The sequence below is a fragment of the Lynx canadensis genome, chromosome A1 (assembly GCF_007474595.2).
Source record: "Lynx canadensis isolate LIC74 chromosome A1, mLynCan4.pri.v2, whole genome shotgun sequence".
Lineage (NCBI taxonomy): Eukaryota > Metazoa > Chordata > Mammalia > Carnivora > Felidae > Lynx > Lynx canadensis.
The window spans coordinates 174,277,154-174,294,926 of record NC_044303.2 but is presented as its reverse complement, the minus strand read 5'-3'; the positions used below and the strand labels follow the sequence as shown (position 1 = coordinate 174,294,926).

Below are 17,773 nucleotides of genomic sequence, written 5' to 3'. Positions count from 1 at the left end.
GCCAGGCCAATCATGCTGTTGTAGCTCCCTGAGACGGTAGCGAATGGCTCAGGGATGCACTCATAATTCAAGTTGCGTCTAATGACTCCATCCCAGAAATCCCATTAGAATTTTTTGGGGAAAATGGTTTTCCCCTGGAATTATGCTAAACTAGAAGAAATGGAGCTAGAGCTACCAAGAACTACCACACAGAAACAGCTCCTTCAAAACAAACTTGTAAAATGAGGGGAGGTCTTGGTTCCTTATACTATGCCTGAGCCCGATTCAGTCATGCTTGAGGCAGAACCTACCTCCAAAATTTAAATGACAGACCAACAAGTGCCTTAACCAGTTAGATGGAATTCTGCCACTTGTCAACAGAATCCTGCCTAATTTGAGTGTGAAGCAGATGGCCCACAATGTCATCACTAACCTGGCTTGGCAGACCTTCTTGATCAGGAGGTACCCCCAAGGTGCCACAGCACAGAACAGTCTTTTCTGCCCACCTTATCCCTATCCCCTACCCACTCTCAGACCGACATTATTACCCCCACTTCCCACCAAAAGAACACAGGTAGCCAAAGGCAGCTTGGGCAATACTTGATATACATCATACATTTATTAGTGAATATCCCTCTGAAATCAGCAACAATATTAAAAAAAATAATGATTGCACTACTTGGTCAAGCAGAACTAGCAACTTTCATTTTAAAAAAAGTACAAATCTGTTAAAAATTTCAATCAGTATACACATATATATAATACAACATACTAGTTATGTTAAATGCTACAAACCAATGTGAATCCAATGGAATGGAAAAAACCACACATTTAAGCTTTAAGAACCATTTTTTTCTCTATATATTAGCATTTTCTCAAATACATACATGGGAAAAATGAGGTAACTGTAAAATGTGCAAGGAACAGGGCCCCCCCAATTACATATATTTTTATATATATGTATATATATATATATATGTATATATATATATATATATAAAACCTTTCTAACACAGAACACAGGTGCTGGGCCCAGCCAGGGCTGGGGGATGGTGCCCACTGTCATGCCTAGGCCAGAAGTTGGTAAATAAAAGAGTAAACAATGACAAGCCCCCACCACAGGAAATCATTGGTAACATGGCATCTATAGCAAGGTCGGCAAATCACAAACATCCTAAATAATTGTTTATAAATCTTTTTTTAATGATTTTTTTTTTTTAATGTTGTGTTCCCCCCCCCATAGCTGCTCGTTGGAATCATTGCTGCAGCCGACACACAATCCGAGAGCCTGTTTCCGCCTGCCCCAGGAACCTTAAGGATTCTGAAAACCTTTTGTTGGGGTGGGAAAGGGAGGGGGGGTTTGGAGAGGGTGGTTCTCTGTGTAAAACACGTGGGGTTTCAACACTGCTATAAATATAGAAACGTCACCTGGAGTTATATACAGTAAGACTTTGGGTTCTCCACGGGGGTGGGGCCAGGCTGATGGGGCCCCATGGCAGGCTGAGGGGACGCAGGGAGCCAGGGCCGCTGCGGGGAGAACGAGGGTGGTTGGAGCATCCCTGAGGCAGCAGGCGCCAGGGGCTGCCTGCTAGGATGTGCCGGCCCCACACGCGGTTCGTTCAGGGGCAGCAACCCCAGCTAGGGGTAGGACAGGAAAGGAACGGGACCAGGGAGGGAGAAGGTGGGAGCTCAGCCAGACCCTACAGGGGGCCTCCTCCAGACCTTGGAGGGCAGGGCTCAGGCTGGGAGGGGGCCCCTGGAGGTGGGATCCACGCCCTCCCTGGTCCCTGTCCTCCTGGGACTTCCTAGGAGGAGACTAGCCCAGTCAGATGGGAGATGGGCCCTGGCTGGAGGGAGAAATGCCCTGAAAAGCGTACGGTCCCGGTAGGCTCTGGGGACGTGTGCAGTACAGTGCATGGCAGTTATCAGCTGAGCACAGACCACCCCCCAACCCCACCCGTGACCGCCAGCCGCCCAGCCCAGCCCCAGCCGCACGCATGCATGCAGACCAGGCGGCACCACCAGACCATTCCCGGCCCCCTGGGCACTTGGTCCTGGTTGGTCCCTGTATCCCCCCATTAAACCAAAAGAAAATAAATTGTTTAAAAATCCACACCCCCAAATCCTACACGCGATTTTGGGCCAAATGAATAAATAAAAACTCCTCACGTTCATGCAAAACAACAGAGAGGGGAGATTGGGCATGGGTCTGGCCCCCATCAATGCCAGGGAGGGGTGGCCATGAGGAACACAGGAGGTCACTCTCCCCTGCATGGCCCAGGCCCCCTCAAGATACATGCCACCTCAGCTCAGAGCCTGTCTCCCACCTGCTCAGGAGGCTGGCTCTGATGCCCTCCAGCCTGGGGGTGGGGCTGGAATGTTGTGACTGGGGTGACAGTCCTTGAGGGAGCCAGACCCACCCCTCACAGCAGCCTGCGTGGGGCTGGCTGCCTGAATCTGTCTGGGGTCAAGGCAGGAGGACCCAGGCCTGGGGCGCTCAGGAAATGGCCTCATGCCACCATCTGTCCACACACCTGTCAGTACCACCAGTCAGATGGCACACCATTTCAGTGCAAGAGACCAGGCAACCCAGGATGGAGCTCCCTTTGCCCACCCTGGGGCTGAGGATCTCCCCCAGCTGCACTGGGGTGGGGGATGGACTCCTGGCTCCCAGGGCTGGCAGGTAAAGGAGACGGACTTGAGGGCAAACAGGAGGGAGACTGAGTTAGAGACACTCAGGCAGCTCCGTGGTGGGCAGACTGGCAGGCATATCGGGGCAGGAGTCTTTGGAGCTTGGCAAATGCAGGGGCTTATTGCAGGGGCTTCTCTCGGGGCTGACCCTGGCACCAGCTCTGGAGATGCAGGCGGGAATGACGGGGCAGGCCTGAGCCACTCCCTCCCCGTCCTCCCCAGGTCCCCCCAACCCGAGCTTCCAGAGCTTCGGGCAGGGTTATCCTGGGCAGCTGTGGGCCTCACTCAGCCTCCCTGGGCACCTCGGAGGCGTCGGCCCGGCAAATGGGACACGTCCGGTTGGCCTGGGGGAGCAGGCACACATCAGGCTCCACTCTTGCCTGCCCCCCACCTCAGCTGGGTCTATTCTACTTCTGGGACTTGACCCCTGAACAGAGCCTCAACTTCTGGGTGATGACAAGGATAAGGGGGGAAACCCTCCAAGGTCCACCCACCTCCCTCACCACATGAGGAATACCCAGGATCTGGCCTGGGCTGCGTTACCTTTAACCACTTATCGACACACTTGGTGTGGAACTCGTGGTTGCAGGGGAGGACTCGGAGCAGCTGCCGTGCCTCGAAGTCACTGAAGCAGACAACACATCTAGAAGGAGGGCACTGAGTGTTACTTCCACACTAACAGCAGAGGGAGGCTCACTACGTAGCACAAAGTCCCCTGGAGGAAGGGGTCCCCCTGGAGGAGACAGGGGCACAGTACTCACAGTGTCTGCTCTGACTGATGGCTGTCTGGGTTAAAGCGGTACGATGGGAGCTGCTCGATGTCCGCTTTGGTGAGGCCTCGGGGCTTCGCATCTCCTAGCCGCTCTGCCAGATTCAGGAGGGCCTGGATACAGACAGGAGGGTAGGGTCATTAGTGCTCAAGGCCAGAGGTCCCCCAAGCTCCTACCTCCCAGGACAGTGCTCCACGGGACCTCATAGTTCTCCATCTCCACATCATCCACGTCGAGATCCAGGCTGATGGTGGGCCCCATTGCTGTTGGTGACATTGGCAGCATCGAGCTAGGGGAGACAGGTGTGGGGGACCCAGGGTCAAGGTCAGTAGGTGTAGGGGGTGCAGAGCTGCTCCCGACTCCCTCCGTGAAACAAAGCCCAGAGCTCTGCACCATTCACACCAGGGCTCCAGTGTTTGTCCCAGGACATTATAGGAGAGCAAGGAACCCAGCTGGTGGGTGCTGAGAGTATGTGTGGTTTGGTGGGAATGCCAGATGGCTTCAGAGGTCCTGGGTACCTCCTAGGGCTATGTTTGGGTCCAACAACTGGAGGCCCCAGGAGACCAGAGCACCAGGGCTCTGGGGCAGATGTGCTGGTACTTACAGGAAGTAGGGCAGGAAGCTGGGGTAATACGGTGGCGGGGGTGGCGGTGGGGGTGGCGGGGGCAGCGGCTGTTGCAGGCGGTATCTCTGGGTGCTCAGTCTCCGAGGCATCATGTGGGAATATGGCTGTGAGAGGGGTGCCAGGTGCAGATCAGACCAGTGGGCCTGTCTCCTGATCGCCCTAGAGTCTGGGTGGGGGTGCTACTTACCACACCAAAGGACAGCTCCTGGTGCAGTGGATCATGGGGCAGGTAGTGCAGGGGCATAGATGGGGACAGGGCTGGGCCTGGGGCAGAGGTGGAGTAGGTAAAGCTCCCCAGGGGATGCTGGTCCCCCCGAAGGTCCACATCATTGTCAAGCCGCTGCAGGGGCTGGAAGAGGCAAGGGTGGGTCAGCCAGAGTCAGCAACAAGGGAAGCCCCGCCCCCCATACCATGCCCTATAGCATCAAACCCATCGCCCAGACTCACCATACGTGGATGCTGGGCCTGCAGCGATACAAACTGCCCAAGAGGTGCCATGTGGGCAGGCTGGGGGTGTGGGGCTGGCGGTGGGGGGTGCAGGATGTAGTGGTCACTGGAGATGAGGTGGGGGTAGGCCTGATAGGGCACAGGGAGCTGCTGCATGGTACACGCCTGGATCAGCTGCCAAGAGAGGGGGTGTGGGGGGTGTACTGTAGAATGTTCTTCTAGGCTCTGGGTTGGGGCTATGCTTGTGCTGAGAACCAGGAGCAATTCCATTCATTGAGAGGTCCCCACAGAAGCCCTATGGACCATCCCATCCCTGCTAGAGGCCACTTAGGCAGGACACTACACTCTTAAGGCCCTTAGTTAACAATTCCAAACCAAAAGGCAGGTACTGGGGTGCAGGAAGGTCCCTAAACCCCAGGTGCTAACTGTACATGAGCACACACATGCTTTTCTGAACAGTGTTGGGGCCTGGAACTGGGCAGATGCTCTGATAGCCTTGATGGCTATCATAAACTTGGCTTGCTTCTACTGCTGGCCTGTGTCTGAGGCTTTCAGGTAGTAGTGGGGAAGGAGGTGAAAGCACTCACTCACCGGGGGTGGGAGGCAGCAGAGGGGGTAGTGCTGCCCGCTGAACATCACGGAGCATGCTGGGAGCTGCTGGGCACTGCAGCCAGGGATGTGTTGGCCTGTAGGCAAGGGGAAGCCTTGGGTCGTCACTGTGGTGACTGTGTAGGACAGAGGGACGGGTCCCTGGTGCACCTGTGGGTGGACAGAAAACCCAAGAACTGTAGGGAGGAAACCTGGCCATGCTGCTGCCCCTAAATGAGAAAACCCTGCTGGACCAGCTCCCTTCCCTTCTCTAGTGGGGTCCTACCTAGGTACAGACCTGGCTGTCCCCCTGCCCCAAGCCCTAAAGGGCAGAGAGAACCCTCTGGGAAACCTGGGAGGGGCTTCCAGCTCAACCACTCATCCACTGTGTAGACCCAAAGGTGGCCCTTTCCTTCTCTGGGCCTCGATTTACCAGCCTGTAAAACAGGGCTAATAATGCCTCACTGAACATGCAATGAGTTAAGGAAAGTGCAATCAGGGCTCCACTATCTCTGGTCCTCAGACAGGTTTGCTAGAGACTGGTGGGGAGGGGCCCGCAGGGTGGGGAAACAGGTGAAGGGTGTTCTGCCTACCTGCTCGTGGAGATCAACCATGAACGGGCTCTGTTGAGAGGCTGGGTGCAGCATTCGGGGGCTCCTGCCGGCAGGAGCCGAGGCTCGGTGCTCCTCTACAGGGAGGTGTGGTCGGGACGGTGGCTGCTGGGAGGGTAAGTGCTCATCCTGGGCAGGCAGGCTGGCCAGGGGGCCCTCGCGGCTGGGGCTGCACCACAGAGAGGAGGCCCCAGTAGGACTGAGGGGAGCCACTCATTCAGAGAGCATGGAGAGAAGCCAAGGTCACTACCCACTGGGGAAGGAAGAAAGCTCAGGGCCCTATGCCCCACCCTCCCAGCCCCTATTCCCCAACCCAAGCTGACAGCCCCAGCACCAGGGGCTCTAGGCTCTGCAGGACTAGGAGGTTCCTTCCTACCTTCCCCGGAGCTGGCCCGGGGTACTGCTGGGTCCTACAGAGAATTGCCGCTGACCCACAGGGGCAGAGGGTGGCCACCTAGTCACTGCCAGAGCCCATGGTCGCATCAGGGGTGGCACAGGGGTAGAGGGGCTGGGCCAGGGCTCACAACCCTAGGAGGCAAACAGATAAACAAACTGAGGCACAAAGAAGTCCAGTCACTTGCCCCATTAGGGACTGCAGAGACAGAATCAAATCTCAGGAGTCCAATTCCAGGGGCCACAGATGCCCATCACACCCTGTGCTCCACGTGTAGTGTGTACTCTGTCTGGGTCTGGCCTTCTTGGCACTGGGGTTTAGGGATGACAGATCAGGGACAGGGAGCCCAGGCCTCAGTTTCCTGCTCTATGAAATGGGGTCAAGTTCCCATTCAGAGTTGTGGTGAGTTCAGAGGGCTGGCCAGCATGGTTCCCTCACAGTAGGGTTCCCAGGGCACCTTGTCCTGGTGTGGAGGTCTACAACTTCAATCTCCAGGAAGCTGGGGTTCCTGGGAGGGCACTCCAGCTTCCTCCCTTCTACTGGGGTGGCTCGGGGTCAATTCCAATCAGGCTTTCTCTTTCCAGTATTGCCAGGTAAGAGGTTCTGACCTGGTTCCTGCCCTCAGGGGCTCCAAATTCAAGTTAGTTTTCTATCTTTCCATAACCAGCTCCCGCAGTGTCTACCCACATGTGACTTTATTTACTCTTTAGGGAAGGCACTGTCAGCTCCATTTCAAGAAAGAGAAGACTGAGGCTCACAGAGAGGAAGAGACTTGTCCAAGTGTTCAAAGCTGGGAGGTGAGCTGGCCACAAGCCTCTCACTGCACCCTGCTGCCAGCAGGGAGGGGTCCAGCCCAAGGGCTTCACAGGAGGTGATGAAGGAAGTGGCTACTGGTGGATGGGTGGGTCTGGCATACAGCAAGCCCTTGCTCTGAGGGCATAACACAGCCCTCAAGTAGAGGTGGGGCTTGCTGAGAAAAAAGGGGAACTGAGAACCTAAAGGAGGAAGTTGGGAGGGAAAGGGGTGTGGCAGGTCTCCTCTCTGGTAGGAGTTGGGGGTCCAAGTGGGATAAGCTGCAGGGCCACAATTTATTTACTCCAGACACTGGGATGAGGCCCTGGCAGAGACAATGCTGGAACCTATCAGGCCCTGCAAAGCCGAAGGTTGCATCAAATAGGACCAGCCCTTTGCTGTTCCTGCCACAGGAAGGCCCCCTCTAGCCACCCCTTCTCCATCTGACAAAACTCCTATGCATCTCTGATACCCAGGGTTGTGGTGAGTTCTCTGATACCCAGCTTTCAGTGTTGCCTCCCTGCTGACACAGCTTGGGAGCCAGTGTACCAACACAACACCCTCAACATTTTGTTTTTTCCTGCCAACAGTGGCAAGAACACTTCCTCTGTGCTAAGCTTTACAAGCCTGGGCCCTAAATCGCAAAAAACCAGCCTGCAGAGGAAGCTCTTCACTTGCTAGGGCAGCGCCTGGCCAAGGCCACAGCCAGGAAGTGTTAAGAGCTGTAATTCACACTTCTCCCATCTAACTTGAGTTCTGGCACTTGGCAGAAAGGCAGGCAGGGCCCAGTGACCAGCTTGTGTTCAGCACTGATCTGGGAAATGTACACTAGAAAGCCAATCACACAGGTCCAAGGCCACAGTCTACCAACAATGAAGTTGGTGCCCATGATTAAAAACTGGGAGATTACAGGGGTGCCTGGGTGGCTCAGTCGGTTAAGTGTCCAACTTTGGCTGAAGTCCTGATCTCACAGTTAGTGAGTTCGAGCCCCATGTTGGGCTTTGTGCTGACAGATCAGAGTCTGGAGCCTGCTTTGGATTCTGTGTCTCCCTCTTTCTCTGCCCCTCCCCACCCCTCAAAAATAAACATTAAAAATTTTTTTTCAATTGGGAGATTATATAAAAATCTGGCCTTCCCTGAAAGGAAAAAAAAAAAAAAAAAAAAAAGGAGACAATCTGGTTCCATTAGGCCCTCATTTCTGCTTGGCGCCCTCACTCAGAGCATGCATGAGCTTTCCCCCTAGGCCACCCCAGGCCCATTCCCTACCTGCCCACCATAGGTAACTAGGTTTGTAACCCCTGGTGTGGGCCAAGGGCACATCCTTACACACACAGCCTTCCTGATTCTTGCTGACAATCCAGCCTAGCAAACAAAGGCCAAGAGAGACTCAGAGTAAACCCCCCAAATATCTGAAACAATAAACTCCTAGGCTACTCCAGACCTTCTGGATCAGAATCTTTGGAGGCTGGGGAACAAGGACACCTAGATTTTCTATCAAATTCACAAGCAGTTTCTACAACACAGCCAGGTTTGGGAACCTGTGCTCTAATGGACCTCAGAGATCCTGGGAGCCCACAGTCCTATTGATGAGGAATATTAACAATAATAACTATGACACCTCGCATGTGTCATCTTGAGTCCTCATAGCAACCCTCATAAGGACACTGAGGCTCAGAGAGGTGAGGTCCAAGGCCTGTCAGCCAGAGTTGTGAGTGCACTGGGACATGATCCAGGCAGTGGCTTCAATGGTTCCTCTTGTGCCAGGCTGCCCTGCTGAGCTCTGGGGGGGGGGGGGGGGGGGGGGGGGAGGGGGGTGGATGCCACAGAGGCCCAGGTACATGGGAATCTTCTCTGTGGCCAGCCCCTTCAAAAACACCCATTCCTCAGGAAAGGTAAGTGGCAAGGAGCTGAGAAACCAGATCAGCAGACAGAAGGGCCTCCAGCTGTAGATGATGGTGCTAAAGGTGAAAGCATCAACCCTTGCATTCTTACACATGATACCCCAACTTCTGGCCAGAGTCTTGGACACATCGCTTCCCCTCTCTGAGCCTCAGCTCCTTCACCTATAAAATAGGAACAGCCCAATAACTTCCCAATGGACTGGCAAGGACTGCTCAAGGGCAGAGGTGATTTGCAAAGCTCAGGTGTGAATGATCACTATCAGAAATTAAGATAGGCTGACCTCCTAGCTGACTCTGGCTCACAAGCAAAAATGAGATGCCACTTCAAGCGCTCTAAGTGCTAGCTGGGAAATGTGCCTCCCTAGGGGAAAACTCCAGCTGGCAAGTGAGGGGCACCTGGTTCTTGGAAGTCCTACCAAGAACACAAGTTGTACAGAGGGGACACACCCACTTCACAGTTGAGGAAACTGAGACATGGAGAAAGGAAGTAACTTACTCTAGCTCACAAAACCAGAGAAACAGAACTAGTCTTGCCTGGCTAGCCCTCTAGGCCCCCAACTCCTGACTCTCTCATTAGCATCAGTATCCCCAATAACCACCTTATCCCAGGTCTCTTTTTCCAGTCCCTAAAGGGGATCTCAAGAGTTTTCTGTTTCAGGCACCCATGACTAACACTATTGTGGTGACGCAAGTGAGGCCCAGAGATGGAGCTATCAACTTGCTCAAGGTCAAACAGCAAGGGTGGCCAGGTAACCACCCTCATCAATTCCTCTGCCTTTCCATAGTCCTGTGCTGTGCTCTCTTAAGGTATGGGCAAATGGGTCTTGAGGGTCCCATCCCTAAATCCAATCTGGCCTGGAAACAGGAACCACACTTTGCATCCACCCCTCTCCCCCAGGAGGTAGCCAAATCCCTACTTCCAAGGCCCCAAACAGCCATCCCAATCCTAGTCTAGGGAGCCCCAGCCAAGTCATTTGCCCCTGGGTGATGTTTGCAGGAACAAGGGCTGTTTTGCTGTTAAGCAAAGCCAGCCTCTGAGAGCATGAGTAGACTCAGGCAGGATGAGAAGCCGCCTCCACCCCAAGGGGCAGGCTAGGCCACCACTGCCTGGTGGGCAAGCAGAGCTCCCCAACATGTGCTGCCTGGAGGTAGCTGAGGGCAGGACCATCAGGCTCCTGGCTAGGAGTCCTTGGCCAGCCCAGGTTCCCTAGATGACCTTGATCAAGGAAATCTCTCTGCTTCCATGAGCCTCAGTTGTCACAGCTGTGAAATGGGGGTGGAAATCTCCCCTTCTTAGAATGCCCAAATAAAGCCAGAAGAAACAAGACGCAAGAAACCAGGTGGTCACATTAGCGGGCAGGGGAAATCAGTGTTCTGAGGGGCCGGCCCCTCCTCAACGCGAACTCGATGCGGGTTGCGGGGCTCTGGGGAGCTTACTCAGCCTCCCTTACCCGGGGATAGTGGGGCCCGAGATGTAGACACCCGCCCGAAGAGGGGTCTCCCACGTCCTCCTCTCACTCCTTTGTGCCGTGCTCGGAAGGGCATGGGGGGGCGGGAGGCCAGACTGCGGCGTTGGGGCCAGCGCGCTGTGACTTTAAGAGCCGAGGATCCCGGACCATGTGCTCGGCGTGAGACAAAAGCAACAACAAAGGAAGTGGCGGTGGCAGGGGGAGGGGGCGGCTCCTTCCTCTCCAACCGCAACACTCAGTCTCCGGAGAAGGGAGACTCGACCTGGCCTTGGGAGGTTGCGGGAGGGGGAGGTGGTGGTGGTAATCCTCCTTGAATCTAGAGGTCTCGCCGTCCCCCTCCGGACCGCCCGTGATTAACCCCTGCAGAGCCAGCTACACCACAGCCCCCAGCCCCAGGGGAGAGAGGAAGGAGTTCCAGGGATGCGGAAATAGGGAGTTGGGGCTCTGGCCCCTACTCACCTTCGGCCGCCAGGCCACACGTTGGCTCCTTTGTTCCCGATCTAGGACGGCCAAGCTGGGCAGGGGGGGAGGGGGGGCTGCCTGGACCCTTTAAGAGCCCCCGCCCTGCGGAACAATGTGCTCCCCTCCCCACCCCCCGGTCCGGGGGCAGTACAGCTCCTTCCGGGGCCCTTTCTTTGTTGTCGGTCCGCCGGCGTCTGCCTCGCGAGGCCCACGCGCGGTCTGCCTCCCTCAGCCCAGGCCCTCCGGGAGCGGGAGGCGGCGCAGGACGCAGCCGGGTTTGCGCAGCTGCGGGCCGCTGGCCCTTTAAGAACTGTCCGCGGCGGCAGCGGAATGTAACAAACCCCACATTTGATTCACAACATTCGAAGCGGCGGGGTCGCGCGCCGGGCGGGAGGGGGGCTCGCGGGGGCGCGCCGTGAGGTTCCGGCAAACAGTAGCCGGCTGCTGCCCGCGGCAGCCCCGCCAAGAGCTCCGCCCCGCAGGTGCCATGAGAGCCAATCACTTGCGGCGGCTCGGCACGTGATTAATAGGACGCCATCTTGAGGGCAGATTTTCTTTAAAACCTCCTTCTTGCCCCCACCTTCGCACTTAAAGTGACCGCAGTCACCACAGGCAAGGGGCGGGGCCACATGGCCTGAGCTAAAGATGGGAGACCCCGGGTTGGGCAAGGCCAACCGGCTGCAACTCGAACTTGATATGCAAACTCGCGAACCATTCGCGCCTCTGAGGCTCAGTTTCCCTGCCGGAGAAAGGAGTCCCGCTAGGAGAGCCGCAGCCCGGACTTACTGTGTCATGGTCTTCTCTTCCGGGACAGGGCGCCGCCTGAGACACTGAAGTGCAATGGGACTGACCTTCGACGGGGCAGGAGCGGCCTCTTGAGCCAGCCCGAGTAGGTTAGGAAGGCTCTAACAGCCTTGGGTCGGCAACCTCCCCGGAGATGACGTCAGCCCCAAGAGCTACCGCGCCGCGATGACATCATGGCCTGGCCGCCCTACATCTCCTTGTTTATACTACGCGGCAGCTTTAAAAAGCTGGGAGGGCCTGGATTGCCCAATGGACCAATAGCGGGCAACCCAGGCAAACGAACTAACGCCTGTGAGGCAGGGCGATTGGTCCTGCTTGCGCTGACGTCACAGAGACATTTAACCGCCCCACCCCCAGCGTGGCCCGGGAAAGGGGCGGGGAACAGTTTGAAGCTTGAGCCGCAGTTGTCGGGAGCTCTGGGTGCTTTCAGCGCGTGGCTATGAGAGCTTAGTCTCCCCAGCGGAGGGCTTTAACGGTATTGGGGAACTAAGCCCAGTGGAGTCTTCAGTTTTCCACTGTACTTCTCCCAGCAGCGATGAGACGGAGGAATGACTACGACATTTTACAGATGGGTAAAGAGAATCAAGGGGGGGGGGGCGCGTCACTCACCCCAGGTCACACAGCTAGGAAGTGTGGCTGAACAGATATTTTAATTAAAACCAAAACCGAGCTTCGTTCTCCTTTGCCTAATAATACTGGGGCAGACATTATACAAAGTAGGGTATTGCCTCCACATCGATTATTTAAGAATAAAAATCAGTAATACTCTATCCCAGAGCTGGGCACAGGCCGAAAAGAATGATGTGTGCAATAAACAATAACTGGACTCTTCTGCATGGGGCTGCACTGACATAGGGCCACCTGCAAGACAGCCCTAAACAAGATGCCAGTGCAAAACGTTAATATTTGTTAAACCTTTGTGTTGGCCTACTGGAGGTGTGGTGGTGTCATTTTCTATGCTTCTTTGGTGTACTTCATAATCCCAAATTTAAAAATAAAAATTGAAAGCAATTTCCTGAACAGAATGTAACAGTATGTATCAATTTTTCTGAAATTGGATATACATGATATCTCCATAGAATATTTTTGGAAGGATATACAGGAACTAACAACTGTCCTCAGGGAAAACTGGAAGAGAGTATGGGGTCAGGAGGACAGACTTTTTATTATATATGCTTGTGTACATTTGCTCTTTTTAAAAAACCCTGTACAATTTGGGGAGGAGGATGGGTGAAATAGGGTATGGGGGTTAAAGAGTACACTCTTCATGATGAAAAAATAACAATAAAGAAAGAGAAAAAAACATGTACAGAATAGCCTATAGAAAATCGTTAAGAAAATTACTGTAAAGGTATGTTTTAAATCTTGTAAAGCATTAAAACAGGGGCGCCTGGGTGGCTCAGTTGGTTAAGCGTCTGACTTCAGCTCAGGTCACGATCTCACAGTCCGAGTTCGAGCCCCACGTCAGGCTCTGTGCTGACAGCTCAGAGCCTGGAACCTGCTTCAAATTCTGTCTTCCTCTCTGTCTGCCCCTCCCCTGCTCACATTCTCTCTCTCTCTCTGTCACTCTCTCTCAAAAATAAACATTAACAACTTAAAAAACATACTTTAAAAAAAGGCATTAAAACATCAGTTCCCTTAAAGTCAGAAAATCTCCCTTCAGGAAAGGTATCCAATGGAAACAATCCAGAAGGAGGTTTGGGGAACAGAGATGCTTATCCAAGTGTTGTTTAGACCAGCAACAATCTGTTACAGCACTGTGGATGTGCAGCCAGCAACGCAATGAAGATGGTACCCAGGGGTGGTTTGCAGATGTCTGAGCACAGGAGATCAAGTTCGTGATGTAGTACTATAGATGTTACCTGCCAAACTCTATCCATCAGTTAAAACTAGGCGTGCTTGAGAATGAATGGGAAAGTACACAGTGATACCTTTCTCTAACCCACTTCCTTATCATCAACTCTCCCTTCTCCTATATCCCTCCCAACCTTCTATTTTTCCCACTATGTAAAAGCAACTAGAAAATCTTTCCCTCATTGGAAGATGCTACATTGTTAAAACCACCCTCCTGCTTGCCTCTGTAGGGACAGAACCTGCAATGGCTCCCTGCTGCCTGCCTTTTGGGCTATAATTAACAAACTTCCCCCACCCTTTCAGGCTCACCTCTCCCCAGTCCTTCTCCCACAACCATGATGGTGCACCCGCTGACCTTCCCTGCCTGAGATACCCTCCCTCTTCCTTTCTATCAGTCTATTCTTCTTCTCTGTCCTCGGGGCTCTGTTCTCATCTCACCTCTTACAGGAAGCTCTGGGGTCTCCATTTTGTACTGAACTCCCTCATCTCTGAACTCAGGCCTAGACCTACCCTAACCTTCACTTCATACCATTTAATTCGCACACAGCCCCGTCAGTCATTTTGCTGCATGTCTCCATAATCCCCTCTGGTCTAAGGGGATCCAGAATTTTTAAATGCACTATCATCCAGTCTTCATTGGAAGGCCTTATTTTATGGGTGAGGATCCGAGGCCTAAGGAGTGAAATGATTTGCCCAAGGCCACACTGAGAACAGTGAGGCCACTCCACCCTGAGAAAGCATTCACCCACAATCAAGTCATGTACTTTAAAGCTACTAAACCTCTGACTATACAATTCTACTTAAAACATCATCATCCTTACCTCTGGCAAAATCCTGCTCAACCTTTGAAGTTCAGCTCAAAGACTGCCTCCTCGGAACCCCCCTGACCTGTCTTCCGGCAGTCAGCTGCTTTGGCTTCCTTATTACACAGCAAGACTGCTACCACATTGCATCATGACAGCATTAGCTATCTCCATGGGGCTGCTCCCCCACCCCAGCAGGGGCTGGCTCACACTGGGTGGTGGATGCCCAAGGAAGGGGCTCTGGGCTTGACTCTTACTTCTGATGCTACAGGGCCAGGAAAACCCTGCCCTGTCTTCTCTCATGATGACCCTCTTACTCCCCTGAGAGGCCCTCAGCAAATCCTCACAGCCCCTCAGGGATCCTCCACGGCCAGAGGCCAGTAACACATCTCCTCCTGATCTGAAATACCTTCCCGGGCACATGCAGAATCACTCTGGAGGAAGTGGGAAGGAGGCTCAATTTTACCAGATTTTCCAGAGAAGCCACGAGTCTGTTTTCCCGTGAAATCTCCCCTCAGGTTAACCCCCAGGTCCCCTGCTCTGGAATCCCAATGTGGTGATGTGGCCTGCACACCTGTGTGCCTCATTCTCATCACTCCACCCAACTCCACCCCTGCCCGCTTGAAGACAGGTTGTGTTTTCATCTCACAGCTGAGGAAAGTGGCTCAGGAAGTGCCTCTCCTTGCCTCAGATCTGGGGAAGTGTGGCCCAGTGGGCTCCAGAAGCCACAGGTGGGAGCGGCTCACTCTTGACCCAAGCATCTGCAGTGAGGTTCTGTGGAGAAATTAGAGTTCTAGGGTCTCCTGCACAGTCTAAGCAAGTCCCATCCTAGTCATCTTTTCACTGGTCCTCCCAATGACCTAAGAGCTAGGTGCCAGCGTTTTGCAGATGAGGAAATGGGTGAGGGGATATGCCTCAGCCATCAAGGGGCAAACCTGCGATCACATTCTAATCTCACACCAGAACCAATACAAATGCCAAAGCAGAGTCCGGAAAGGTTGCTCAACAGTCAAAAGCACAGATGTCCAAAGGCAAGAGTAGACCATGGAGGCTCAAAGGTGGATGAGCAGCAGAGGATTCAAATCCTAGTGCCTCCTAGTGCCTAGTGTAACACTGGATGTTACTTTCCAGCTTCCACCCCCAAGCCTCCTCTTGAGATGCAAGGGATTCCACTTTGGCAGGAAGAAGTGGGGAGGGGACCCCCTCCCCCCGCCAGCCAAGAGCTTGGACAGCTGGCTGCTTCCATTCCTCCCTCAGGGTCAGAAAGCACCCCACTCCTTTCTTCTAGGACCCCTCAAATCCTCCTCCAGACACAGGGCCCAATAGTCTTCCCAGGTGGAGTTTGCAGAACACAGAGATTGAGGGATCACCCAGGGACACACAGCACAGCCTGGTAGAGCCAGCTCAGGATGCAGACCTCCTAGCTACCACAGAGCATCAGAGATCTGAGCCCAGAGCCTCACAACCCAGGGTGGGGACTGATGGGCTCCCTGCCAAGTCCTCTCTGCTCAGGTCATGCCCGAACACATCGCCCTCGCATCTGAGCTCCAAGCTTTGGCTCCCCTAAAAAGAAGTGTTTGTGGACATGGGGGGAGGATGGGGTGTCTGTAAAGGTATTCCTGGATCTGGGGCTCTGGCTTTGACTCGGATCAGTTATTTGGCTTCTCTCCACCTCAGTCTTACCTGTAAAATCAGAACAATGACCCTAGTGACAGATGACATTTACTGAGCACTTAGTGTGCACCACTGTTATTCATCTACTATAGGCTACTGAGGAGGACAGGCATACACTGATGGTTAAATACCTGTGAAGCCAGCCTCTCTGGGCTTGGAACATGGCTCTGCCTCTTATTAGGTCCTCGGGCTTGAGGAAGTCACCACCTCTTTGAGGCTCCGTTTGGCCAGGTGTAAAACGGAGGTGAGAGCACCTCCGTGAATCAATAGTGGCTCTATGTGTGCATCTTCGCGGTACCCGCCCAACTTTCTGAGTCTGAGTCTGCACTTGAATGTGTAAGCTTTGTGGGTATGGTGTTGGAAAGGGCTCACCTTTCTGACTCCTTTCCCTCTGCACTTCTGGTCACTGTGACTTCCAGGGTCTGCAGAGGTGGGAGCAGGTAGTATCACATCGTCCAGAGATGAACACCGGAGGCTACAGGAGTACGGGCGCCTGGCAAACCCAGGGAGAGGAGTCCAACCGAATTCCCCATTTTCCCTCCATCTTATATTTCTCCCCTACTGAGAGGGCCAGCTTCCTACCCCCATCCTGCCCACACTGCCGCCCCGAAGCCCCCACCCCACCAGCTCGATTCGAGCTTAGTGATCCTCAGGCAGCGGAAGCTGTGTGACCCTGGGCAAGACACAGACCCTCTCTGGACCCCTCGGCGTTCTGACATCCTGAAAGCTGTAACAACGGCGCTGGGTTTGCAGTGGTCGGTTCCCCGGACACGCAGCCGCTCTAGGGCTGGGCTAGGGAAGCTCTGGCTCCCCAGCGGCTGGCCCAAGGAGCGCTGGTAAAATGTTTGGGACCGACGTTACAAAACCAAAGGACTGCTGCACCTCCTCAGCTCTCGTCCCCTACTGCCAGTGCCCCCGCTGAAGCCGGAACCTGCCGGTGACTGTGGTGGGATGGGTCGAGCGGCGAACGGGTCACGTGCGGGGCGCAGGGCACGCTGGGACTTGTAGTTCCCGGGGGGGGGGGGTCCCCAAACTAGGACACTTGGACCTAGCGGGCGGACTGATGAGCGGAGCAGCTCTGGCTCCGGGTCCCGGGGTAGCGAGCTCCGGCCCTGCAGGTGCAGGCAGAGGCCACGCTGGAAGTCCCTGCGCTACTCTGTCAGCCCTAGGCCGCCCCCTATCACTCCGTCCTCGCTGGCCTCGCGCCTGGGGCGCTTGGCGCAGGGTCCGGGCCAGGCGTTACCTGGGCCGCGGCTGGGCTCCACCCCAACCCGGCGGCCGGCGAGTCGCTCCCCGTTGCAGCCCGGGGTCCCGGTCCCGCGGCGGCCCGAGAGCCGCCTGCCGCGCCCCCTCCCCCCCTCTGGCCCCGCGCAGTGGAACCGTCTGCGGATCTCACCCCCAGGGCGCGCGCGCGCGCGCGGGGCCTACGGCGGCTCCGCAGCTTCACCCCCGCTCCCGCGCGTGTATGAAACTACCTGGACTGCACCAAGCGCACGGGAGCGGAGGGGGGAGGGGGCGGGGCGTCTCTAGGCCCCGCTCCTCGGCGTCCGGCGGCAAAGGGCGTGCAAGGGCGAAGCGCCCAAGGCTTGGCATCCCAGCCTCCCCCTTACTGCCCGAGTGACCTTGGATGAGTGACAGACTCTGTCTCCTCGTCTGTGAAATGGGGAAGATAACACGACAACGTGGCCGTTCAAAGAACCTTCGCTTCCGCCTCGGATTGAGGGGGGCAGGGTCGGTATACGAAGAGTAAAGACTGGGGTCAGCAGATCTTGGTTTCCCGCTTTGGGCCATTCTCTGAGCCCATTTTCTCGTCTTCGAACTGGGAGCGTTGATACCTCTTTTGGGACGTTAGAAGACTCCACTGACCACAGGATGCATATGCCCATCTCTGCAGCCAGCCTGGTGCAGA

General features: G+C 54.9%; 1 protein-coding gene across 12 annotated transcripts; it reads right to left on the bottom strand.

Annotated features, from left to right (window-relative positions):
- Positions 1 to 568: 568 nt before the first annotated feature.
- Positions 569 to 16,321, bottom strand: RNF44 (ring finger protein 44). Of its 12 annotated transcripts, none has more exons than XM_030327060.1 (11): positions 16,237 to 16,321; positions 6,088 to 6,239; positions 5,694 to 5,910; positions 5,104 to 5,271; positions 4,513 to 4,686; positions 4,253 to 4,414; positions 4,045 to 4,169; positions 3,642 to 3,729; positions 3,432 to 3,553; positions 3,214 to 3,313; positions 569 to 1,506 (listed from the first exon to the last, which is right to left on the bottom strand). In XM_030327060.1, the coding sequence occupies exons 2-11, from the start codon at positions 6,192 to 6,194 to the stop codon at positions 1,414 to 1,416; spliced, it is 1,356 nt and encodes a 451-aa protein (XP_030182920.1). In that variant the 5' UTR covers positions 6,195 to 6,239; positions 16,237 to 16,321; the 3' UTR covers positions 569 to 1,413. The 12 variants fall into 12 exon arrangements, with proteins under 12 accessions (XP_030182920.1, XP_030182933.1, XP_030182970.1 ...); XM_030327073.1 differs by having other exon boundaries at positions 5,694 to 5,880; positions 16,237 to 16,320; XM_032594124.1 differs by lacking the exon at positions 16,237 to 16,321 and adding an exon at positions 11,516 to 11,687 and having other exon boundaries at positions 1,210 to 3,014; positions 5,694 to 5,880.
- Positions 16,322 to 17,773: the final 1,452 nt, after the last annotated feature.

What these genes read in the sequence shown, in the direction of transcription:
- RNF44 (XM_030327060.1), bottom strand. Translation starts at nt 6,194, where the DNA reads ATGCGACCATGGGCTCTGGCAGTGACTAGGTGGCCACCCTCTGCCCCT. An exon ending in CCGGGCCAGCTCCGGGGAAG is followed by an intron (nt 5,911 to 6,087) that starts GTAGGAAGGAAC and finishes GGCTCCCCTCAG; the next exon opens with TCCTACTGGGGCCTCCTCTC. An exon ending in TGGAGATGGAGAACTATGAG is followed by an intron (nt 3,554 to 3,641) that starts GTCCCGTGGAGC and finishes GTCTGTATCCAG; the next exon opens with GCCCTCCTGAATCTGGCAGA.